Here is a 26,750-nt window from a genome sequence, read left to right on the forward strand (position 1 = left end):
TGAACATGACATGGAGTCACGGCTTGTACACCATATCCTTGTGAACCTCTATTGAAATAACATGAACAAAATAAAAAAAATATACCTATTTTCCTTTGCCTTGTCTAGCCCTCATACATTTAGAGGAACAGCAATGGATCTGACCAGTTTGTATTGTAAGCAAGTCTGTATTGTCAGTAACAATGTATAAGCCAGAATGAGTAGATAAGCAGTTTCCCAGTGAGACTGTAGAACTGGCAGGCAGAAAAAGACAGTGCTTGTTAATGGAGCAAAACGGATTAGAAATTGCCTGGACACAAATCACAAATTATAAGCCTATTTTCACTAACTCAACTAACGGAAAACTCAGTGGGTATTTTTTCAGTTTAAATTATTTACTAGCGATTTTTTTTATTATTTATGTCAAGATAAACATATGAAAACACTCACTGTGGAAATGACAAAGAGAGACAAGTTGTGCAATGTCTGCTGACTTCATCTGATTGTGATATTTTAACCCCCTTTCCAGCACTGATCTCCTTTGCCTCCTGCCTGATGTTTCGCCTCCGCTCTATTACCTAAGTACTTCGTTAGCTAATGCAGTAGGCTAACTGATGAATGTTGGAGATCCTGCACAGTTCTTCCTTCATCCTAGAAAATAGTTTCTTTCAAACCATGTTTGCTCTTTAAAGATGTTCATGCGGACAGTGAGGTCTAGTAATAGGATTAACTCTGCTCAACCAAAACAGCTATCAGCTGAGCAGACAGATTAACAAGATCATCTCACATGTTGCATGACATCTTCTTCCTTGCTAATTCCAAACAGCAATTTCTAAGACTACATTAAAACATGTTATAAAGACAAGCTGACAGGATAAGAAACAACAGCTTAAAACATTGTATTTCCCAGGCAAACTGAAATCACACAGAACAATGTAAATGTTGTTATTTGTAAGTAAGTGAGGAGCTGCTCCATAAGTGCGGGTCAAAATCCCTTCCATGTCCCAGATGCATTTCTTTAACTGACATTTCTTACCCAGAGGTAGGAAGATATGAGTTACACTGCTGAGGTAAACAAGTAAGGCCAATACAAAACATACGGGAGAGATGTTAAATACCTCGCTTCAAGAAGCCAGTTAGCTGCTGCATCATACCCAATCTGTTTGTTGCAGAGGATCCTAAATGACTTCTTACATACTTCCTACATTAAGCTAACAATTGCACTGCAGTCGAAAGGTTCTCAGCAGATCTGAGCGTTCCATTAGCCAGGAGCAGCTTAGTTACAGCACCATGAGTCTGGCAGGAGCTGAGTTAGAACCGGCTTGGATGTACCTCCACCACATGGTAGTCAGAAACCCACACAATACCCACATTTACTCTGGTCCAGCTGTTATAACCACAGAGACCTTCTTCCCCATTTCATTCTCCTCCTGAATTCACAGGCAAACGTTACCCCATCACTTCTTGATGCAGCCAGGGTGGCACATCAAACCTCCCTTTCTCCCATCAGCTAGTCTAACAGGTACCTCAAACCTGCCTCCTAAAGAATGCACAAGTCACATGGTTGAAGTATGAAAAGATGCAGCAAGGCAAAGAGAGCCCAGCTGTGGTCTTTTTACAACATTTTGTTCAAAGATGAGTAAAAGTTCTGGGAAGATTCTCCCAGACTACAACAGCACCCAAGACCCAGAGCCGCAGCACACAATGCTGGCTAAGCAGGAGAGTAAAACATTCATATGGTGCCCTTGTTAACTTATCAAAGGCTACTGCTTCAGCTTGCGCTAGTGGATGGAGAAGTTATTGCAGCTTACACCGTCAGAGAAATCAATCCACCCATCAATCTGTTGTCAGATTCACAGGCTTTCATGCTTAGCAGTCTTTGAGCAGAGGAAGACAAGTCTCAAGCTGCTTTGCTTTACAGAAAAATAAAACTGTTCTAAATTCAAACAGCAAATAGTTTTAATTTATCCTAGAGACTCTGATTGCATAAAGGCTCTCTGAGCATAAATGAAATTTACACTATGACAGCAGCAGAGAAGGAGCTTAATTACAATGACAATATAACTCAATCTAGCCAATGTTCTCATTTACTGTGCCAAAGATTTCCTTCTGAATTTTTACGCTTGGACTAAACCCAAGTAGCAAGAAAACCATAAATCCCCAGCGTATAGTGTGGTTTCACATGGGACTTCACCATCAACAGGTTGTACATGAAGCATGTGACATTACAAATTCTTACATCCGTGGATGGAATCCACCAGCTGAAGACAACTTTAGGATTTACAGATGAATGATCTGAATTTTCACTGTATGATCATCACCTGCTTCTGTCACCCCAAACTGTCACCATTAATTCAGATGCTACTAGAGAAAGCCCAACAGCAAGTCCCAGTCTTTTAAATGGTCAACAGGGTATACTAATATATCGCCCGTTGACAACCGTAACAGCTACTTACTCCACAGTACCGATCATCACTGAATATTTGTGGTGGCAGTGGATTGCCTTGTGCAGGCTGCCTGTCCTCAGGAATATTTTTATACATCCATTGTCTCTTCTCCTCTGACATTGTGATATCCACTTCTTCAAACTCTATGCGATTGGCTTCCAGAAACCTCACCACATCTTGTTGCCTCTTCTTTATCTAGATGAAAGAAAGAAAAAAAACCCTTTACTCAGAGCAAGCCCACCATAACCCACTTTCATGGGATGGGAAGTCACAAACTCAGGAAGACAAAGGAGAAAATATTTTTTTCAGTTTTGAGTTCATAGAAGTTAATCACTGTTGTTTCTTTACAAGTTGGCAAAGGCTACACTTCCTCACCTCATTTCTAGAAGGCTGTCTCTTTAGTTCATCTGTGGGAATTCCAGCCTTTACTCTCTAAAGATGCATTAAAAAAATAATCTGTATGGGACTCCTCAGAAGTAGGAGTTAAAAGAGGTAGCTTGTTTTCAAAGTCATTAGGGCCTACGTTTTTAAAGTATACAGGCACCTAGAAATGAAAGGTAAGCAACCTGGCAAGCCGCAGAAGAATCTACTCCATAAGTGTTCATTGAGGTGAACATGTTGGTACATCTGAAAAAACCCACCCCAACTACACACATTTTTGTTTTCCTAGACACCTACACATCTTTTAAAAATGCAGCTTGATGGTTCCCTGAACAAGGCTTGTTGAATCTTTAATTAAAGAGTGTCTGTCTGCATAATACACATGCCTAAAAATAAGCATGATCTAATCTCTTGAAAATGAATTTCATTGCAGAAAAAACGTATGAGGTTTGTACTAAACGTATGGGGTTTCTGCCCCTCAAGGAGATTATCATCTTTATACAAAAGCCTAACAGAGGCAAAACATTAGCAGTTTTTAGCTCATTGTAGCTAAGAGCAACCCTTAACAGCTAGCTGGGCTTCAAGCAGATACACTCAGGTGAAGACTACTTCTGCCTCAAATAGGATTTTATATCAAGATAGCAACCTTTGAAATGAAAGTCTGTAGGGCCAAGGAAAGCTACCTGGGCTCATTCAGCTAGGTGTGCTCTGCATTCTCTTCAGTCCATACTGTACTTTTTGCATCTGCTTAATGAAATGAATTCTTTAAGAAAGGAACTATAAATTATATGCTGTATTTTTTACGATTATAATCAACAGCATTATTTAAAGAAAAAAATACAGCTTTAATAATTTTACAGTATTCCTGGAGTGTCAGATCCATGCAGTTGCTGACTGGCATAAAGCCCAGGTGGATGAATCATGCCTGTGGGTATCATATGACCTAGATACTAGTTGGAAATCAGAGGATTTTTAAAGTGCACGTGCTCGTTGTTCTTGTCACACAACCCGTTCTGTCTACCTAAACGCACCACAAAAATACATAACTTTCAGCAGTAATGCTGCTGGAATCATTGTTTCCTTGAAATAAGAGGGCAGCCATCCTAAGAAATTGCAAAGGCAAAGCTCTTAAATGATTACTGTCTTTCTTAAGAAGTGGGCTGCATATTAAGTTTATGTCTCAGTGTCTTATTCTTATACTGGTGGGGTTTTACAGGCACATGTGAAAGGATCACTTTTTCATACAGAAGGCAGTTCCTAAAATTGTGTGCAAATAATGCATTATCAACAACAGCAAAATTACTGCATCATCATCACTGCTGGCACCAAAGACAACATGCCTTTCACTGTCTCCCTAAAAATTGCAAAGACAAATTCTGTTGTCAATGTAGAAGTGAAAGACAAAAATATTTTCCTCTGTCTTTTGCCAAAAAAAAATCTGCAAGAGAGGTCCAAAAGAGACAGAGACTGAGATTTTCTTAACACAAATATTAAGTATTTGTTCAAACAGAAATGAGACATCTAAAATTATGTGTGGGAGAGGTCATTTCGTTATAGTGGAATACTGCTAAAACCAACATGAATTCCCTCCTGCACTGGTCAGAGCAACTAGAAAACCACAGAGTGCCCGGGCCAGCCCTCTGGTCCTGAGGCCAAATGGCATCGTCTGGCCAAGTCTGTTAAACCTGCACCCTCTCAGAATGGCTGCATGTAAACCGTGCATGGGGAATGATCCCTGCAATGCTGTAACATCTAAATCATGGCCATGAACTGTTTGTGAGACTGTAAGTAAGCCTTGGCCAAAGCTGGCCATGCCGGCAACTGTTCTTCTAACAGTTTCACAGTATCAGAGAGCTCCATTGCTCAGGCCAGGCCACGCACCAGTACACATATATCTACATTTACCCATTTTCATCTGCTGTCTCCCAGTAGTCTGTACACTGGGCCCAAGTTTAACGGCAACTCAGATTTAATCAGATCCCTAATATTTTACTGTTCACACGATGAGAATTCTTCCACAAACTCACATTTCCTAATCTCTCCTTTTTATTTTTATAAAACTAATTAAGATGTTGAAGTGAAATAAATTGTGGGGTGTTTTTTTTTAGCCAGAAGCTTTGCAATTCTCCACACGACATCTGCATGAGTTATCAGCTGTGGATGTGCCAGCTGCATAAATTTAAACAAAATGCACTGAAAGTTTTTAGCCAAAAAAGTAGCATCTTCTCCTTCCCCAAGTGATTTGATTCAAGTCTGTAAACTAAAACAAGAGCATTAGTTACACTAGAAATCCTATTAAATTATGCCTTGTTGTTTAAGATGGATGTTCAGAGCATCTGCCACAGCAGAAGCCAGCTGATTATTCCCCAAGAAAACCACAGGACCTTTGTCTTCCTCTACAACTGGATCTGTGCCGCAGAAGTGCGTCAGCCTCACAATCCTGCCTGCAGCTCTCATTTGTGGTTACTCTGAGTTATAAAAGCTTCCAGCATTCAACCACATGAAACACTGAGCAAACACAACATGACACAAAGTGCAGTGCCAGTTCTCCCTTCCTCACTAGCCTGTGCAGAGGATCTGAGCTCCTGTCAAGAGCCCCCTGGAGAAAAATACATCATTTGACAAACTACAGAGATGGATACTTCAGTCCTCTTTGTGAAACTTAGCCTTGTACCTTGCTGCTTCCAAGGTTTCCAGAGTGTGATGCAACCAAAGGGAATCTGAAAAGAGTATTCGTATCATCAGAGGTACCACGTCCAGAAAAACTTGGTTCATGGCTATTCATACATCACTTTGGGAAAGCATCTGTACTCTTAGAGAATAGACTGCTTTAGCATCAAAATATTTTGGTTTTAATACGTTTCAGCACAGCAGAAGACACGGCGAGATACACCACCAAAATATATATCCATTGTGAAGTTTCAGAGGAAAACACATCCCCCATTTAATTTTGTATTCTATAAAGAGACTCTAGCTTCCATATGCATCCTATTTATCTCATCTCAAACAGACAGTTCGATGTTGATTTTTTTACAATTTCCTTGTTGTCATGGAAGAGTATTAGCCATAAATACAACTAGGAACAGGCAATATAATCTCTTTTTATTAAGCAGAGACACTGACTTTGAAAGAAAATCCATGTCTCTCTACATAATATGATCCTAATCTATCTTTAACATGGTGAAGAAAACTCTGATAGCTAATAGTCTACTATCATAACACAAAGTTTGTCTCCCATATTTTTAGCAGGCCGATTGTTTTTTGAACACCATTTCTCTGCATTTGGTTTTACTGTTAATCTATATTTTTATTCACAAAAGTAAGACAGGAGAAAACTCCCAGAGACATCTCCATTTTACCCCAGTATTTGGAACTGGTCTCCTTATTAGGATTAAAAAGCAGAAAAATAGGATGTCCATTTTGACATACAGAACTGTTAAAATGAGCCAATCACTTGTTCAGTAGCCTGATTTACAAAAAAAGTCTCTCTCAGCTAAAGTATCCCGGCTTTCTCCTCTAGTTTTAATTTCTTTATACTGATTTGCAACAGGTAATAGGAGGATACGCTTTCAGACTGCTTTGGAGAAAAATTTCAAAGACATCCTCAGGCCAGGCCAGGTGGGACCACTGGGATTATCTGTTCTGACCTTCAGCATCCCTGAATTAATTCCTCTTAGGAGTAAAGAGTTTCTTTAGATTTTTTCCCCCCTAAACTCCATTCCTGAGCTGATAATAACAGAGGATCTGCCAGCCCTTGTAAATTGTTCCCATAGTTAACTAACTGCCTTCACTTAAAATATTTGCTTGCTTCTGTTCAGAATTCACCTCACTTCCAGCTACTTTACTTTTTATATCTTTAGCTAGACTGAAAACTGTTCTGTTCTAAGATTTCTCTTTCCCACACAACTAATATTGGGGGGGGGGGGGGCAGGAACAGATCTGCCAGCTAACCTGAACAGTGATCCCTGGTAAAAAGGTAAATCATATTGCTCATTTCACAGCAGAATAAGGATGTTACCATCATAAATCATGTCCAGACTGGACCAGAAGTTTAGCAAAATCAGATGACGCCCTCTATCCAAAATTCCCTGGAAACTTCTCGTCACTTCCAACAGGTCACAATTTCCTCCTTTTTTTCCCTCTCTATGCTTCCTGAACCAGTTTTCAGAAGATGTTCTGTACTAGAAAGGCTTGCCTACTGACAGCTGCTGAACCAGAGGACCATATCATGTGGTCTCTCCATTACTAAATGGCAGCAGTATTTCATTATTCTATACTATTTTAGCCAAGATATTCAATAGGCTGCAAAAATCTCACTAGTCCAGGATTTATCTAACCCAGACAGGACAAATAAACATTACTTCTACTATACTATAGGCAAGATGACTCAAGTAGCAGTATTAATAGGAACTGTGAAATAGCCATGATTAAAGAGAACTTCTCTGCCTTATTTCATTAGCCCAGTTAATATAAATGGGACAAAGCAGACACGTTCTCAGTTTCAAATCTCTTCACAGCAGGCACGTTGCTGAGTGTCTGGTGCCCACAAAGTGGAGGCAGGAGGTTGGTCTTCTGCTCTGGACTCTAACCCCCACCTTCTGGAGATAAGGCATTCCCTGGGCTTCAGTCCTCCTGCCTGCAAGTGGAGGGAATGACTGCAGGCACCATTCAGCGCATTGCCTGGTGAGTGGGATGTGTAGCACTGACTGTCCTACAGCCTCTTCATCCTGGAACTGAAGGGACCCAAAGCCTAACCTGAACTGTTTACTCATTGCAGAAAGATCCCAAGAACAAACAGCCTGCTTTCTAACACAAAATCCCACCCCAAAAAATAGTCAGATCACACGTGCTGAGAACAAGGCCGTATGATGAATATCTTCTAAGCTGGCTTGTCAGACCACAAACATTTTATAAGTCTGACATTTAAAAAAACAAAACAGAATGCATGTCTAAGTCCACCTCAAAGACTTGTTTCACAGACTGGCATATGTCTATCTAGATCTGTGCCTCTAAAGATGGAGATGGTCCTGCTGGTTCCCTTCCTCCTCTTTCAATCTTGTTACGCTTTCTTGACCTCTGCCCTCACTCCAGAACTGCAGCAGCCACGTTATCCACTCACTGACTCAGCTGAAAACTGAATGTATTGCATTTGGCAGGGGCACCTTTAGGGTGCAGTTTGATGATACAGCTAAGCAGATCTCACCGCTGGCTGTCACTGAGACGACACAATGTTCCTCCCTCCTGCCAAGCAGCTCCTGCAGCTTTCCTTGCACAAGCATAATGCAGGAACCAGGGGAACAAGGGAAGGAGCATCAATAATGTCAGCACCACAGTCTCATCGGTTTGTATCAGTAGCAAAACCGCACCCTAAGAAAATGGCTCAGCAGAAGCTGAAGCATGACTAGCTACAGGTATCTGAAATATGAACTGCATAAACAGCATTTGTGTTACATGAACACAAGCTCCAGCTCACTCCCACAGCTGAAAATATCAAACAGGAGCCTCTGCCTTTACAAGTCATGCAAAGATAACCAAAAGGATTGTTGCAGTGTAAAACGCAGATGCAATACAGTTACCGCAGAGGATTACTAATCTTCACTTCTCTTACAGATGGGGCTTAACACATACTCCCAGATAATAAGGAGATACTACACTTGAACAGAGATGCAAGCCCTAACCACATCAAATGAACAGAACTCTAAACAGTGTTAACTGCAAACCTGCACATACCTTCCTTAGAAAAGCAAGGAGGAGGCAATGCCTCTCACAAACACACTAAGCAACACCTGCATTCTTTTCTTCTGTTTCCACTGTGTTTCTGCTTTCATACAGAAGCAATGAAAAACAATCACCTCGCACATTCACCAAGGCTGCCATGCAAATCCTCGTGGTCCTGTTACATTTGCGACCTGTAGCGGCAGAGGCTTCCTGCCAAATTTCTCTTTCTTTGCCTGGCTTAGGAAAGGAGAGCACAACTGACCCCTGGCAATTTTTATCGCAGAGAGATGGTAGTAAAGGATGAACCTTTACAAAGGTTCATATGATTAATTCATTGTTCTTGGCACAGGAAAATGCAACTCAGCTATGTATGTAGGGAAAAAGGAGATGAGAAGCTGCAGTGAGGTGGAGAGTAATAAAGAAGAAATTTAAAAAATAAAAATAAAAAAAAATCAGCATTACATAACTATTCCCAAAAGTAAAGCAAGTGGCTACCTGCCGTAGCAAATACTGCATTACATGTGACAGAAGGAAAATATGGTTTCCTCAGAACACACCTCCAAATAGCTAAAAGCACCTTCAATGCGTCATCCTCAAGAAAAACTGTATGTTAATGTTTCAATAACCTAAAAATTGACCACGGAACTTTTCAATCTGAAAAGAAACAGAACAGTCCCTGAACAGTGGCCACATGCAGCCTGCACTGCCCTGTTCTCCTGCTAGCAGCAATCTTCTGCTTGCATACAGAGACACAATTAAGGACACGCCATATGAAATACTCTATTGAACTGGGAGGGCAATCTGTTCAGCTTTATACAAAATAAGTTTGCAGGTCCCTGGGAGCTGCTGAGACACTGCTTAGCCAGGCAATCTGCACACCTCTACCTCTGTGCAATTTATGTATGGTGTCTTTGAAAGAGTCCAGTATTTAAGAAATGCAATTAAAATTTGAGCCAGGTTTGTTTTTTAAAAGACTCCTAATCACAAGCAGTCAGCAAAGGAAAACATATTATTTTCTTTTTCTATAAAGCTACAGAAGACAGGAAACTGCTCCATGCCCAATGCCTGCTAACGTCATATTTTCCTTGTTGACATTGCACTAAGATAAAATGCATTTAAAACTATTTCTGTGTATGTATGTCTATTACAAGCTGAAAGTGAAAATTTCTTATTTAAGATTTTTTTTTTAATTAAGAAACTATTGTTCTCTGTGCAAGTAACAAGGTAACACTCAGAAACACGAAGGAGTCTTTAGCAAGTACAAATACATCTATCACGGTGCAAAACGAGAGATGATGGGAGTTTGCTATGGGGTTTACTTGGTATTATTTCAGTAAGCATGTAAGAGAAAAGGAGAGAGAGATATGAAATAAACAGAAAAAGGGGAAAGACCAAGAAAGGAAAAAGAGAAGGTTCTACAGAAATATCATCTACAGGCAGTGCCATACAGGGGCCCTTGAGCTGTCTGCAGCTGAGAAAGCCTCTCAAGTCACCCCCAAGTCTACTTCTCTTTATTTCTTCTGTTTCAGGAAACAAGACTTACTAATGGTGTACACAAATGACGTAAGTGATTCTATCATCATTTTCTTCTTGCAGTAGTAACAATGTGTTGTTCCTACAGTGTTGAAAATCCACGTACATATGAGCCTCTGATGGACTGGAGGAAACCAGATTCTATGAGAACCAAATTTTGGCTCGTTATACCCCATCAAAAGAATAAGAATACCACTGAAGCTGCATCTTCCACTTAATGACATGAATTTGTATTCCATTGCATCCATATTGAAACCAAAAAAACAGCATCGCTTGTGGAAATAAAAAAATGACTAAAACAAAGTGAAACTTGAAGACTTTGCAACAGGAACTGAACTAGAACTTGGAAGTCCCACTGAGCGTACAGGCGGGCAGCTCCAAATCAGAGACACCTTGACAGACTAGCAGCTAGGGGACTCCACGCAGCCTGTGAAACGTGGCGAGGGGCTTCCCAGCCTAGCCTGGCAAGCAGCAGGTAACTGCCAGGCTGAAGGTCAGGATGTCCTAGTAGGGAAGCTCGCAAAACCTACTGCCAGTTTGGATCGTAACCTACAGCAAGAGCTCCATTCTGTGGAATTAAACTACCCTGAAAACTTTTACATTTCTATTTGACAAAATGCACGCTGGAAATTATATTTGTGCTACGGATACAGGAACTTTCCTAGCCATAGGTATTTTCTTGTGAGGACACTGGGAAGGCATACTGCTTCTTCTTCGGCTGGGCCTCTAGCTAAAACAGAGGGCAGATTACCAGAGCGTGCTGGCAACTTGGTCTGTTTTTACAAAATGTCTCAGCCAACAGCGAGCCAAGAAGTTTCAAAATTATTAGAATTACATGCTGGGACTTTATTTATTTATTTATTTAAACAAGCTTGGGGATCCCAGTGGCTAGCACAAAAGACAAGAGAAACTTCGAGCAGCCTGGAAGATTTCAGGGATTCATAAAGCATATTTTCAGCTATCAAAAACTTCTCCTGATGGAACCATCCTGCAGGACTAGAATAATTCATTTCAAAACACTAACAATTCAAACCCTAGCTGGCAGCTAACTTCTTTCAATAGATAGATGTTTTTGTTTGTAATTTACCATATGTTTCAGTAATTCAAGACAGTGGTCTAAAAGAAAGTGTTATTTTCATGCATTTTTCCAACAGAAACCTCTCAAAGTTGCCAGTGAATAATTTAAATCTCCTGTTTAGCATTCTACATTTAACTCCTCCTCGTACTATTCTCTTTTGTCAAAGTGGCATATTTATAGCAAGTATTTTGCATCATGACAGAAACCTTTTCAACAAGCAACATCTATCTTCCTTTTCAAAATGTATACTACACATGAATACAAGTATGATAACTGCATTCCTTATTAATTCAACTACTCTTTAGTACCTCCTAATTAAATGCAACTTCTTCTCTGATCTCCATGCTATATTACATTTATTCATATGTTTATTTCTTTTGATTTCTGCAAGTTATTTGATTCTGAAGAATATTCTTTGCTTCTCAGTAAAGTCCCAGTTCAGCAAGGTCAGTAGTTGAGAACTGTGAGGTTCTGAATCATTGGAAACTCAGTCCTTAGTCCTGCAGTGATGAACAGAAAATTGACCTCTGAATTTCACAGTTCCTCCTGCAGAGTTAGGAGAGCAGGGAATAGTTTAGTGTCTTGCACACAGAAGTCCAATACTGCTATAGCTGAAAATCTGAGATTTAAGAGATATCACTTTGTTAATGTTAATCAAGCTTGCTTGGTAGAATTATGATTTTGTGGAGGGAAGAAAAACATAATAACTATGGTTTGCTTATTTTCTTAAATGTGTTAAATATTCGGTAATTGTTTTAAGTTCACTGAAATACCACTGAAGAGAGCAGTTTTATAAGCAGGTTTTTATAAGCAGATTATAAGTAAGCAAATGCTATAATACTTGTATGAGTCAGCAGTGTGCCCTGGCAGCCAAGAGGGCAGACCGCATCCTGGGGTGCATCAAACACAGCATAACCAGCCAGTCAAAAGAGATGATTGTCCAGCTGTATCCAGCATTGGGGCAGCCTCACCTTGAGCACTGTGTGCAGTTCTGGGCCCCACAATTTAAGAAGGATGTGAAGGTCCTTGAATGCGTCCAGAGGAGGGCAACAAAGCTGGTTAACAGGGCTGGAAGGCATGTCCTATGAGGAGCAGCTAAGGACTTTGGGCTTGTCCAGTTTGGAGAAAAGGAGGCTGAGGGGCGAGCTCATTGCTGTCTACAGCTTCCTGAGAAGGGGACGTGGAGAGGGAGGTGCTGAGCTGTTCTCCCTGGTATCCAGTGATAGGACGCATGGGAATAGTTCAAAGCTGCGCCAGGGGAGGTTTAGACTGGACATTAGGAAGCATTTCTTTACCAAGAGCGTGGTTAAACACTGGAACAACTTCCTAGAGAGGAGGTCAATGCCCCAAGCCTGTTAATGTTTAAGAGGCATTTATACAATGCCCTTAATAACATGCCTTAACTTTTGGTGAGCCCTGAAGTGGTCAGAGAGTTCGACTAGGGGATCGTTGTAGGTTCCTTCCAACTGAAATGTTCTATTCTATTCTAAATTCTGCAAAGAAAAATAAGTTTAAAAACAAAAAATCCCCCTAACAAGAAATTCACACACACTTCCTATTATGTAACATGTTTATCACCTAAACTTTTAAGATGAAAACACACAATTGTCTTTTTTTTCCGACATGGTGAGTCAGCAGAGTACTGAAAGTGTTGTGAACTAGTTCTAAGTATTTATTAGTCACATTGTTTTGTAACAATGAATAAAGCATCCCCAGGTGTATTTTCTGTACTTACTGCAAATGAGATATAAAAGCAAATTTTTGGCACTAAAAAAAATAGGTCATGTTTCTTCCTTCTCATTAGCTTTAAGCATCAAACCCCAGTGGCATAGGTATATTTATCTATTAGAATGGATAAAAACACCTAGCAGCCCATGAGATGTAATAAGTAACTAGCCCTGTTTCATCTGGGTGGGGTCTTAGTTGTGTTAGCTCAAGATGTAAATCCCGCTGGCCACCTCCTACCCTACCTGAGGGGCTGCGCACTCTATATTTTGTCACTGAGGACCTATAGCCCAACACCCAGTTACACCCAACCGCAGCTCCAGCTATTTCTGAAACAAGAGCCAGTTGATGAAGAATGTGCAGCCTTAAGACGCCACATGCAGCAGAGTGTCTCCTGACAGTATGGTAGAGTTTCAAAGAGACATTAAGGCAAACTCCAAGACTACAGTACTGTCTAGCCCAGCAGTGGCATACTGGGTTTCATGGAGAACCCCATTCCCACATAAACACAAGGTCACATCCATATTTCTCCCATACAGCTACTAATCCCCCACCATGAATTTGAAAGAATAATTGGACACTTCAGAAAAACATCTAGCTTTTCCCTAAGAAGGACTATGCTTGCATTTGTTTTCTCACCCTGAAGGATCAGACATATTATGATTCCAAAATGTTCCAAAGAATTTTAAAAACAAGTTTGCGAAATAAAGCTGTCAATACTTTCACTATTTTCTCCTGACAGCTACTATCCGCACAGCACAGATGTGTCATTCTGCCAACTACAGATATACACACCCCTGATAATGGACTTTAAAATAACAGCAGTAACAGCAGTGCTAGTCATTCAGAATTTGTTGTGCTAAGTTTTTACGGGTATTTACAGGTTTTCTCAGCAGTATATGAAATAGCAACAGAAAAATGCATTTGTGGCTCTAGACAAATGTCAGATTTCAGATAACATTGGACTGTATTACTGCAAAGTCCTATCAGTATGTTTTTGTAAGGCTAGGATGATGGATTTTGTTGATATCATTCTCTAAACTGGGGCTGACAGCCACTGCTATTATTCAGATCAATAACAGAATTACCTTTGACTCAAGTGAGAGCAGAATGAGGCTTCTAACTTTATTAACAAATGTCAATGTTATTTCTTTTTCAACAAACTCAACTATATCCGTGTAGCTTGCAGTTCTGTATGTGCAAATTACCTTTTCTTTTATATTTTTGCAGCCCCATTTCTTAATGACTAGCTGCAGCCCCAAACACAGCAGCCATCTGATTATTATCCCATAAACTGCAGGCACATCTCCTGTAAGGTCAACAGCAGTCACCTCCGCAGAGCCAAAGGTATCGCTGCATACTATGCTGAATAAACCCACAGATTTTCAGACTCTCCTGAGGCCTGATACTGGGAACCTTTACCAGAAAATAGACCTTGCTGCAGACAAGCCAGTCTCACTGAGTAGGAAGGGACTGCTTGTACATCAGGGCCTTCAAGGCAGCTGTCTTCTCTGATCAAAGACTAGTTTTGTATCTCTTTTCTAACCAATTTTAGCTTCCTAACAGGTTCCTACTGAAGAATTTGATGCTATCTAAATCCTTCAAATGCTACTCCTTGTCTCTGCTTCTATATAAACATATCAGATCACACAATTAGAGATGCTTCAGGAAGATTGTCTGACCGTAGGAGATGCAGATCCAGATCAAAGGTTTAATGCATACTTGAATTGTGTTTTTTAGATTAGACAGGGATGATAATTTCACTAACCCTGCAGCAAAGTAATGACAAGTTTCAGTTGCTGATGCTCTATTGTTCATCAGATCAAAGGAAGCTTTCTTTCAAATGAAGACACACAAAAATTCACTTGCCTTTCTCTGACCCCAATTCCACGATTAAGAAGCCAGGGTTTAATTGATTTGTAGTGTTACTATTAAATTGTTCTAAATAATCACTCATAAAGGTTTTAATAGCACAGATAATACCCAATATCATTCTCTGCAGCATATTAAAATGTCAGAAAATAAAACAAATTTGTCAAAGTTGTGATGGAATCTCCACCACTAAATTCTGATGGATTTTTTTTGAGTCACATTCTCTTCCTTCAACTGGGACCTATCCAGTGAATTCAGAGGACCCATGTTACATAGCACACTGGTGAAAAGGATCACAATGGGCCGTATCTCCTAGCATGTGCAGGCTAACAAAATTCTGTCTTTTTATAAAAGCATAAAAAGCCAATAGCCAACAGGAAAGACTTATCAGCGTGTGTGAAGGGAACATACACAACCATACGCTTTGATTTGTATTTAATATGGAGTACAAATTCATGGTTTCAGGGCTCTGCCTACAAATAAAAGCTCTGAGGGTAACCCTACCGGCAGAGTTCGCAGCAGAACAATCCCATGAAATGAGACGGTCAGAAAGCCAGAAACTGTGGCTGTTTAAGGCTTTGTCACCAGCAGAAGCTTGCTACCCTCCTCCTGCCAAAAGTTACCATCACCCCTGCAACAGTGGCAAAACTGGACATGTCCTGGTGCTGCAGATGCTCAGTTTCACAGTTCAATGTATCTTCAACTGCTGCCGCTAGCCCTGTCAGAGCTCTCAGATAAAAATCTTCGTAACATTGTTTACACTGATGTTACATTTTTCCTAGGTAGGAAAGGAAATATTTATGCCACTGTATGTCCCCATTAGCCAGCACAATTATATTGGTGGATACCTTATATTGGTATAACTATTTTGCTGTTTTGCAAGCACCTCATTAGCTAAAATAAGTTACAGAAGTAAAGCTCTTAAGTGTAGGCCAGACACATGGAATAACAGAGACAGCTGAGCAAGCACCACGATTTTAGCCCTCTGGCTTACACAGCAGACAGACATCCATGGTTACAATTCTATAAGGTCCAGCCTTTCCAATAAAGGAGTAGTCGTTTTTGACAGGGCCCTGACAGAGGCTGACATATCTTGAGTAACCAATGTGAGGCACCAGGACATTATCTTTATTTCTCTTCTGGGGATGCAAAAATCGGTGGTTTATTTTTACCGAGTGATAATTAGCATCTATCAGTGATTCCAAGGTTAAGAAACATACACACACACATACACAGATATAAACATACGTAACATATACACACTATATACACACACACACATATATATATCAATATATATGTGTGTATGTAAAAATACACATCTAAATATGTATATTCAAACAAAAGGCAGGTTGATATGCATGCAAAGGTCACTCCCAGGGAAGTTTATTCCTTTCAGTAAAATGAGAAACATCTTGCAGTTTTCCACATTGTCTCACTAGGAGTGGTGAGGATTAGTTATCCAGAGGTAAAACAGCAAAACCAACAACAACAAATCCTGGAACTCTTAACTGTCAAGACAAGCTCTATCCCACCCAAGGGAGATGGGCAAGAACAGAAGGGCACGCTGTTATTGATGATTAACATGAGTCACTGAACAACCAGTGTCTCCCAAGAGCTTCTCTTCATAAATCAGCTAGCAAGACAGTTACTCATCTTCCTCCATGCCAAATTTAATTACTTTATAGTGAAGTACAATATTAAATTCAGGCTAAATAAGCTTGTTTCCTGTTGTAAAATCCAGTTGTTTTTCTCTTCCCCCACTAACGAGATATAGAAATAACTTGTTTTAAGAAGATTCCTCATCACTATAGCTCTTATCACCCCAAAAGGAGGATATCCACATGCTTTAGACTCAGGCCCTTCAGAGTGGTGATAACTCTTACAGTAAAGTAGCACACCTAAATGGAAGGACTGCCACAGCCTTGAACAGAAGAATCAAAAGGTTTCTCCCCAAAATACTTCACAGATGGAGGCCTAAAGCCCAAGAAAGACAAGAAGGCAGGTTTTGTATCCATGCTCTCTTGCTATGAGACAAACTATGTTAAACGAGTTGCCTGCACAATATTTGTATCTCAGTCACCCCTTCCTCCCAGTCAAACCATCTGAAGTCCAGCAACAACTTTGAGTCATTCCTTGAAAGATCAGGTCACACCTACATGAGTCCCACTAAAATGAATGTGATGTTTGTCTTTAGAAATGAGAGTCAACAGTGACTTAGGTTTCTGAATTGACTCCATCTGCCCATCCAACGAGTGCTGACTAAACAACATACCAACCCCAGGAGAGAAGATTAAGGAAACCATCTCATGACTACTGAGGAACTCAGAAGCTCTTCCGAGCTATGGTAGCTAACTGCAGACTGTTTCCATTGACAGTCACAGGTAAGAAACACTACCACTGCCTCTACATTTCCCCTCACCTCACCAAGAAGGAAATCCACCAACTCAAGGGACTTGCAAAATGTTAACTATCTTCTGTAAAACTTACGAAAATATCAAGCTGGTAAAAACCACGGACAGACTGGAACATGATCATGGTATTGGATATAGTAGATTTCAACTAAGAATAGATTCCAAGGACTACAGATTTTCTGTGTTCATTACTCTTCTTATCAAGCTTTCTTACTGCAAGCAAAACAAAGATTGCAGTATTTCCTTCTGGACAGACTCCCTTAGGAGCCAGCACTTGAGGCTGCAGGTGAGGAAACTGTTGCCCTTAGTGCACTTGCTAGTAAAATGATACACTCTGGGTTACCAGCTGAGTGACAATTCTTCATGTCCAAGCTGCACTCAGATCGGTAAAGACAAAAGTGATCCTGATTTTATACAATACAGAACTTCCTTAAATGCTGACTATTTTTCCACAAATCCTAATTTCTTCTACATTTCCTTCTTTGGATAAACAGAAGTATAAACTGTCTGAAATAATTAAATTGGAAGATGAATTGTACAGAAGAGTACCAGAGAGAATCTAACAGGGGTCAACTGAAACATGTTGCATTATAGACTTAATTTTTGCTTGGATTTTAATTAAAATCAAAAGCATTCATATAAGCAAGTGAAATGGACTTATTCAGCAGTATACTTCACCTTTGACAAGACTATTAGAACCAGAGCATTTGATGTATCAGTTAAAATATAGGAATTTTTTTAAGCTGTTACAAGTACTAAGAAAGGTAATTTACTCTGAATAAATATTGTCCCATTACATTGGCAAGCTTTGCTGGGCTTTGGTACTATCAGGTACCTTTGACTAGTACACTTTCACATTTACTGGTATGCCTTCACTGTTTCTTGAATTTTATCTATAGGTCCTTGAATTTTAAAAATTGAGAAGTATTCAGGAATAGAAGAGAGACACAACTTTGCAAGAGCTAGTTATTTGTTTCTAGCCTCACTGTCCACCAGAATGGTGGAGATTCAAGAAATTCAGCTCTCTTGCCTAGAATGTGGCCTGTAAGTCATGCAACTGGTACTTATGTGCTATGGTTTGCCCAAGGACAGAGGCTTAGGAGTACAATACAACCCTCCTACCAACAATCTAGTTCTTTCATTTTAGGTAGATTATATCCTGAGGTTCATTTCTCCTTACTGCTAATGAGGACATGTTATGTTTGCAGACAATACTCAAGCAACGCCAAGTTGGAGCCAGCAGCATTGTACCATTTACATGCATGAATCAAAATATTTAGAACAATACACATTATTAAAGTCCTGAACTTTGCACACACACGAGACACCATTTAGGTTTAATGGTAAGCATGGAAGCCGCCTGGCTTGGATGAAAGCCCAGTGGATCAATGGAGATGTTTTCACCTATTTCAGCAAGCTCTGGATCACACCTTACATGAATTTACTACACTAGACACCACAGCCCAGTAAATACTGCAGATCATAGGATTCACATTAGTCCAGCAGTGACTTTAATTCAACATCTTCTTTTAATATCTCTTTTTACAAAGATACTTAGCTCCAAAAGAAAAAAAAAATACTGATGCTCTGGTGCTTAGCATATTTTGCCCAAATAAGACTTCTTGGAAAAAAAAAAAAATATCTAGAGAGGAAGTGAATATCTGACCTAGGTTTACAGAAGAATAGACGAACAAATTTTGGGAAACCACTTCTGTGATGCCCAAATGTAATGGAATTCAGTTCATTGTCCCTTGGCTGAGCAACCTTTGTAGTGACAAGAAACCAGACACCGAGCCTGCAGTAAGCTGCATATGGAAAACACGCTGCTTTCAATTTGAATTCACCAGATTAAAGTTGCTGGTACCAAGATCTCCAGTTCAACAGCACTGAAGCGAGCAGTTGCAGAGATCCAATGTGTTACAGCATGAGAGCTGCCTGCCTTGCCCCTCTGCTGGAGCTTCTCTCTGCAGGAGCAATGTTGACAGAGAATAATGTGACGATGACAACTGTCAATGTGGCAGTTTATATGTTGGTGTACTAGTGCCAGACAACAAAATGGGGACAACCAAAGAATGGCATATGCTTCATTCCCTGCCTTTCCTCCTGGGTTGTACCCTCTAGAAAACAGACAGGTGAGTTATGTGCCCAAATAAATTTTCACTTCACAAAACAATGTGGTTTACAATGTGGTAAAAGTGATCCAAAAGTAATTTGTACTAATAAATTGCATGCAAGTTTTAGTTATTACTTCAATATTTTTTTTCATTAATGTAATCCAATTCAGTTATATGTGACCTCCTGTGATCACTGACACTATGACCAGGGTTAGGAAAAAGAATTTCTAGGCTTTGATGATACGGGTGGAAGATTAAGGAGAATAAGTCACCATCAGCGAAGTATGTCCATTCATACTTTGACATCCATACACTTTGACACTGCTGTACTCTACAGAAAAACAAAGGGGAATAACCTTCTCAAAATGAAAAAGTTGCCTGTTACTACTCATTTTATTCTTTCCAACCGATGTGAATATATTCAAAATAGGGGGCTAAATCTTTAATGAAAATGTCACTATATAGTTGTTAGAGACATTGAACCACATGCCTATACAAAGCAGATCAGTATATGGAGAGTCAAAACACACACTCCAACCAGTCTTCAGAAACCCAGTCAGAACAATACCTCCTTTGATGTTTTATAACAGCTACAGTTGTAATCAAAGGTCAGTAATGGTCCTGCTGCTCATGACACTATGTAGTCTAAAGCGTGTTCTTCAAGGTAGCATTATTTCTGACATAATCTGTCTGCCAAGAAGAAATGTAAATATTTGAAAAGCGCTAGAGCACACAAGAATGGTGCAACAGTTAGGTACTGAATACCATACACAGATGGTCTAAATTCCACCTGTATCCTCGTGACTAGGGTTCTCACCTGGCTCCCTCCTGAACATGTTCCTTAAGCTATCTGAACTGCTGTTCAGAGGCTCTTAGTTCTCTCCATCGTGAGGCAGGAAGATGTAACTAGAACTTAGACTTCTTTGGAACACAGACTTGAGAGCTAGATCCACAGAGGGTCCTTAGGGTGAAAAGTAGCTAAAGCCTTCGGTGCTGACCTCCCTGCCTCACAGAATTCACAGTCCCAAATGAGGCTCTCAGACTCCCTCTGCCACATGAACCCTGAAAAACAGGACTGACAGAAGCCAGCAAAGATGAATATGAGCCACCTGACCAGGAAACTTGAGGAAGGAAGAGGGAACTAATTCTGTCAGTCAAAGGGACTAGATCCAGAAAGTCCCCAGGTCTCTCCTATGGGCACGGTATAATTGCTAAGGTCCAAGACACGGATACACGACACGCCCTGTGACTGAGCAAGGATCAAACTTTTCTTCCAGTATCGCTCCTGTTGCTACAGCACTACTCTGTAGGTGCACAACCAAAAGCACCACCATCTTGACTAAGTGAAGTGACCCAGTACAATGTTCATGTGAGATTCATAAATGAGGCTTTGAGGATCCAATCCAACCGGTGTATCCTCAGCATGCTGGCAGATGTTAGACAATACTGTGGTTATGCATTTAAAATACTGCTATTTCCCATGTAAATATTGCAGGATCACTTCTAATTGTAAAAATTACTGTCTCATTTCTGAAAAGTTAACTTACCTGCTGCTATGATCCGATTTTACAAAGTTCTAATATTAAAAAATCACGATAATGCAAAGCTTAATATTTTATATCATAGGTAGCTGAATTTCCCTAAATCACATGCAACAAGTTGTAAATCCCTCCAAATGACTACCATAACTAATACAATTTTCAGAAAAAGCACTCATATCACTCAACCAAATCACTTTTGATTTTGACTGCTGTGCTCTTGGGGCACAGAGAGGCAAAAAACTTGTTAGACGGTGGATATTCTAGATGTGACATACTCTAAGCTAATTTATTCCACACCTCTCAACAAGAAGCACATTCTTCCTGAGAAGTGCTACGAGAAATGTTGAGTTACAATGACTTTGTACAAACAAGGGTGGAGTTAAAATTCATCATTATCGCTAGGAGACAAGCTTAACCTTAAGAATTTTAGCATTGTATTTGTCTTCATTACATTATCCAACAACATGTGAACCAAACAAACATGACTGCAATTATTCTGACATTCTGATGTTTTATACTGTGATTTAAAGTCATTCCAGGAAACAAAAACTCCAGCTCGTTTGACCTGCATAATGCGCTTAAACAAAAGCAAAGCTTGGGTCTCATAAAACCAATATTTGCTATAGAAACCGTTTAACTATAACTGCCCCTATCTTATCAAGCTTTCTAGTAAAAAACCCATAATTCTCTTCAGTAGCAAGAGTCAAAGTCCAAGTTTTGGTCATTTAAAAAAGTCTATTTGTTTCAGGTTGGTGCTGTTCTCCCCAAACCTTCCTGTCCCCCTAAACATGTTCTCAAGGAGAATGTGGCTGAGCAGCACTTGCGCTTGTACAGTAAATGGAATTAATTTCAGTTATGTGATTTTCACATCTCATGAACACATAAAAATTTCAATGGGAAAGTGTTTTGCATCTCTCAGTGGTCAGAGGAGATTCTACCTGCCATTCCATTATTTCAGTAAATTCCCTATAACACCCATTCAGCTTAACAGATAAAGCTCCAAGGCAATAAATTATTACCACAGAGGAGAAAGTACAAGTGACACAGTTGTTTGAAGTTTCTCCATTATTTCAAAGCTCTTCAATGACATTCCCCTTACCTGATCTTCAGTCCTCTGCCTGCAAGAGGACTGAAGTCTCCTCTCATCTGGCATTTCTAGATAACTGTAGGAATTCCAGGCATAGAGTTACTTAGCTCATACTACCAGCTTCCTGTCAAAAGCAGAGCTGCTTGAAAACACTGAAAACTATTTATCTGAGTCAATACATAGTACAGTACCACAAGTATAAATTTTTATTGATAGACTGGAAAATGTGAAACACATTAAATTACAGTCACCTTGGAATGATTTGATGAAAAAACGAGGGCACAAACTATTTCCTGAAAACAGTGAAGCACTGCTGAGGGAGAAAAGTAAACGCTAATTTTAAAGTAGCCTTTCTCCTAAGCACAAAAGAACACTGATTGTCCTTATCAGGGAGGAGTAGCAAAGCCTGCCTCCCCAGTCCTACAAAGAAGTGCTTGGAATTCGAGACACAGCTTACCAACAACAAGTAGAAATTCAGGTCAGAAAAAGCAGGAGATGGTAAGGCTTGCAGAAACATGCCTGCCTGCCTATTCAGAGGCTACCCATCGTGACTCAACTGTATCTGCCTAATGCATGCTTAAAACAACACGAGGTTATTTAGAAATGTACACATACACTCAATGCCTATCTCCTCCCTTCTCACAAAGTCTCAGGAACTTGTCTACAGCATCCCTACAGGGTAAACCCACAGTTCAGCGTCTGTAAACACTGAAGATGACAACAAGCAACAACGAGGTTTTAGGATCTGAGAGCTCGTTTAAGCTCACGAAGCACTTATATTCACAAGTTTTATTTAAAAAAAAAAAAGACAACAAAAAATAGTTACTACCATTAACCTCTCAGGGGTCTGAGAACCTTCAGATGTGAGGAAGATGCTGCAGGGAGAAGTCCAAGACCAAATTGAGGGAAGGTTCACGTTCTTGGCTTCTCATCCACTCCAATTATTTCCTTTTCTTATTCTCCAGAATGACATCCAAAACATTTTATGTGCTGAACTCGTAGAATTATGTATGACTATTACATACGTTTATCTTCTTTAGCACAAAATAAATCACACCAAGTATCAGGATCAATGAACATTTCAAAAGTTTCCAGGGAAAGTTATATTTATGCAAACCGAAGCCTTTGCTGACTACACAACCAGTATATTTCTCAGGAATGTTTCAGCCAAATGCCTATCATTTGACCTGGGTATTCTGAAGATTCCAAAACGAATCATACACAAAGAGTTTAGCTCATTATATTTGCTAGGTAGTATCATCTCTTTCACCAGTTAACATAAGGTAATTGCTGCGTATTATTTTTATTTAAACAAATCACTGTCTTCACCCCTCCCTCTCTGCAAACTCAAACCAGTCTTATCCCAGGCACAAAGAGGAAAGAGGACTGAGAAGTGCCCCTGCTTTAACAGCACACTGCTGGTGAGGTAGCAAACGAAACCAAAAGCTTACTCTAGAGACCAGACAGACTTTTCATTTTAAAGTAAAGAGCAATTTAACAAAATATCTCTAGTGAGATTAGCAAAGTGAGTTGTGCCACTATGACATTGCTTTTAGTTTATCAGCAAATACTACATACAGAAGTTTTTGGTCAATTACAGCTGGACAGACAGTAGTCTCAGCCACGTCCGCTCTCACAAGCAGCTAGCCTACGATTTGACTCGAGCTGACATACAGGTGGAAATTGAAGCATGGATACTAACAGTGTTTTTAGCAGGAGACAGAGTAGGATCTATAAGGGGTACTCATTTCTCTAGACAGGGAAATCATCCGGTCTCATGAATTGCACAGGATCCCAAAAAGTAGCTGACATAGTTGTGCTGAAGGCTGGAGGAGATGACAAGGAATTACATGACTTGAACACTTTTTGTTTCCTTCACTAACGTTTAGTTCCAGGAGGATGAAAATAAGTTTAAAACTTCCCTGTTTAGAGAAGTGCAATACAGTAACTGCCCTTTTCGCCAGATGCGGATTCCCACATAACCAGCTGATAATCATTTTTTCTTTGTCATTTTCTTTAATCATTTAGCTGTGATCTATGGACGCCCCCTGCAAAGCCCACAGTAAAAAGCCTCAGTGATGCGACACTGAGCACAGCAAGAACCTAGCCCATAATGAAGGTTCCTAAATGCTGTGATAAGACAGATGAAGAAAAACTGACAGAAAAGGGATGTCACAGCTCTGGTCCTGTGCAACAGTACCTTCAGTCACTAAATTCTCTATTCTCCTCTGGCTAGGCTGTACTCAGACATACTGCTGTCTAGATGAAGTTCACTATCACCAGTATGCAAACTGTTATCCATATCATATGACATCTTCTTGTTGTCCAACCCAGAAAAAAGTTGGCAAATTAACTGATGTGCAAATTAAATTGCTTGTCAGCCTCAGATTTGGTTCGCTGGATTAATAGATAGTGAAGAGGGTTATATTGCTGCTGCTAATGGGATATGTACCTTGCAGGCAGAGACAGGGGAAGAGAGGGCAGAATCAAAAACTCCCATCAATAACCTATTTGCAGACTGGTCAGAATAGGAGATACGGGTGAGCTAATTATGTGGCTCTTTTTCCCCCCTTCAACAAAAACAAAATATAAAACTATGGATTACTGTTCAAGCTATGAAGCATGAAACAGAAACTAAACTTAGCAATACTGAGCCACCACCGCATGAACCAACTGCCCATGAGGGGAAGGAGATGTTTCTATTACGGATGCTAGATGAACATGGATTACAGAGTTCTGAAGACGCTCTGTGTTTACTCAGTTGGCTACTGAAATGGATAATTAGTTTTTACTAGCTGTAATGCAGCCACTAAGCATTTTGAACACTTCATGCCAAAACATATCAGAACACGTACCTGTCACCATGCCACTGAACTGAAAACAAGTATCGCGCAGTAAAAGGCTGAAGGAAGCGAATACACAATAAACCTTTAGACAGGAAAATACAGTGCTACATCCTTCCACAATGCAAAAACCCCGCTGCCTTCACTGCTGAAGCATAAAGAATAGCAATTACATCTAAATCCTTCTGATGTTTCTCATTAAAGAACAAATTCAGTAGAACACTTACGCTCAGATTGCCTTAACAGAAATCAGAGCTGTCACTTTATATGAAAATATGGAAATTCATCGGTCACAGGCATAATTAATTCAACAGGAGAAAGCTATAAGAGCTTCAATTAAGCAGAGAACGCAGTGATGCCTTTCAAAACCGAGTTTGAAAAGAGTTGTACCTTTTCCAGAGTATTTGTCAATGCAGAGAGGTGTTACTGGCCTGAAGTTCGCCTCTCGGCTCTCCTCGTATTTATTTTTCAAACCTGCAGTCGTTGGCAGGCACCAAGGCACCGCACCTGAGCGGGTTCAGCGCGCCTCAGGCCGGGCTCCCCCTGCACCCAGGCGCTGAACCTCCCTCCCAAGCGAGCGGGTTCAGCCCGCTTTAATCACCTTTACGGCCCTTTAAGCACACGCAATATTTGTCCCCTACGCAGAGGTTTGAGGGGGGCTTGGTTTGCCAAAGGCAAGTTACGAACAAGTCAAGCTGTGGCAGCCCTTCGGGGGGTGGGGAGGGGTTACCCCCATCGCACACGCAAATTCAGACCCGCGTTTCGCAGGAGCCCACCGACTCCCGGGTCCCTGTCGGCGTGCGCGGCGAGGTCCCGGCGCTGAGGGCAGGCTCGGCAGCCGCGGGGACGGCGAGCGGCGGCTGACAACCACCGGGCAGCTTCGCCCCGCGCTGTCCCCGGCCCCGCAGGCTGAGCCCCGGCCGCGGCGGCCCCGCGCCCCGCTCCTCTCCCTCCTCCCCGCCGCTCGCCCCCACTCACCGCCACCGAGCCCGAGGAGGAGGCGACGAAGACGCGGATCACCATCTTCACCTCATGAGCCGCGCCGCCGCCGCGGCGACGGGACGGGACCGGACGGGACGGCGAGGCTGCGGGGACGCCGCTCCTCCGCACGGGACGAGGACGGAGCCGCCCGGCTGCACCCCGCCACCGCCCCCCAAGGGCGGCCGCCACCCTCAGCGCCCCCTTTCCCCGCAGCAGCAGCCCCTCTCGGGCGAGCCGAGTCCGGCTGCTCGCTGACAGGAGGCAGGCGATAACGGCGAGAGGCGGGAAAGGTGGGGGCGGCGCGCAGGGGCCGACGGGCGCTGTAGTTCTCCCCGGGCGGGGGACAGCCCGCTGGTCGTCGGGCTTCGCCAGCGAAACCGAGCCAAGCCGGCAGCCTGCGTGCTCCAAGCTGCCGTGCCCCCAACGCCCGGGGCTGCCAAGTGCCACCGTTCGCGTTTGAGAGGCTGAGAGGGGGCTTGTGCTGCCCTTCAGGTGCGCTGCCCGCAAGTCGAGGTGGCCCCAGAGCATGATGAACGACGGGCTTAAATTCATACCCTCCGCCATCAGGGCTGCTCCTCCCTGACAGCTTGGCCCCCCAGCCGCTCCTGGTCCTCCTACCCCATGCGGAGCACCACCTCTGCTCTGCCAGGGCTGGCTCCGGCCCCGCTGGCCGCCATGTACAGCGGCGAAGGGGTGGAAAATGGTGCCGTTCTGGACAGGCCGTGCAGGCGCATTCCTCTCAGGGCAGGCAACAAGGAGGTGGGCTGCTGGGCCAGAGGGCTCTCCTACACCGCGCATCTCAAAGGAGTTAAACAGCGCTGTCTGTTTTCACTCTCTGGGATGGATGTACAGTTCTCAATATTGTCAGCTGTGGAACAGATGTTATTAATCAACAGGATAAGCAGATATAACTGCAAATAACCCTTCATCAGCTCATCTGCAAGTGACTGAGGGGAATCCCTACAGCCCTCATCAGCTTTTGGGTCTGTGAGGACGTGGCCTGTCTTTATTTAAAGACTCAGAACCACATAGCTGGC

The 26,750-nt window shown here is 41.5% G+C and overlaps 1 protein-coding gene across 1 annotated transcript in view; it reads right to left on the reverse strand.

The window, feature by feature from the left end:
- The window catches only part of SH3BGRL2 (SH3 domain binding glutamate rich protein like 2), a 48,149-nt gene extending 22,156 nt beyond the window's left edge, over positions 1-25,993 (reverse strand). The window contains exons 1-2 of the mRNA XM_087776640.1: positions 25,711-25,993; positions 2,436-2,621 (exon numbers count right to left, since the gene is read on the reverse strand). Coding sequence (XP_087632766.1) covers positions 2,436-2,621; positions 25,711-25,755 — 231 coding nt within the window. The 5' untranslated portion in view covers positions 25,756-25,993. The remainder of the gene's footprint in view (positions 1-2,435; positions 2,622-25,710) is intronic.
- Positions 25,994-26,750: the final 757 nt, after the last annotated feature.

This window comes from Nipponia nippon, unplaced genomic scaffold, assembly GCF_047370975.1.
Source record: "Nipponia nippon isolate SJK-2023a ecotype South Korea unplaced genomic scaffold, ASM4737097v1 scaffold_4, whole genome shotgun sequence".
NCBI classification, from domain to species: Eukaryota; Metazoa; Chordata; class Aves; order Pelecaniformes; family Threskiornithidae; genus Nipponia; species Nipponia nippon.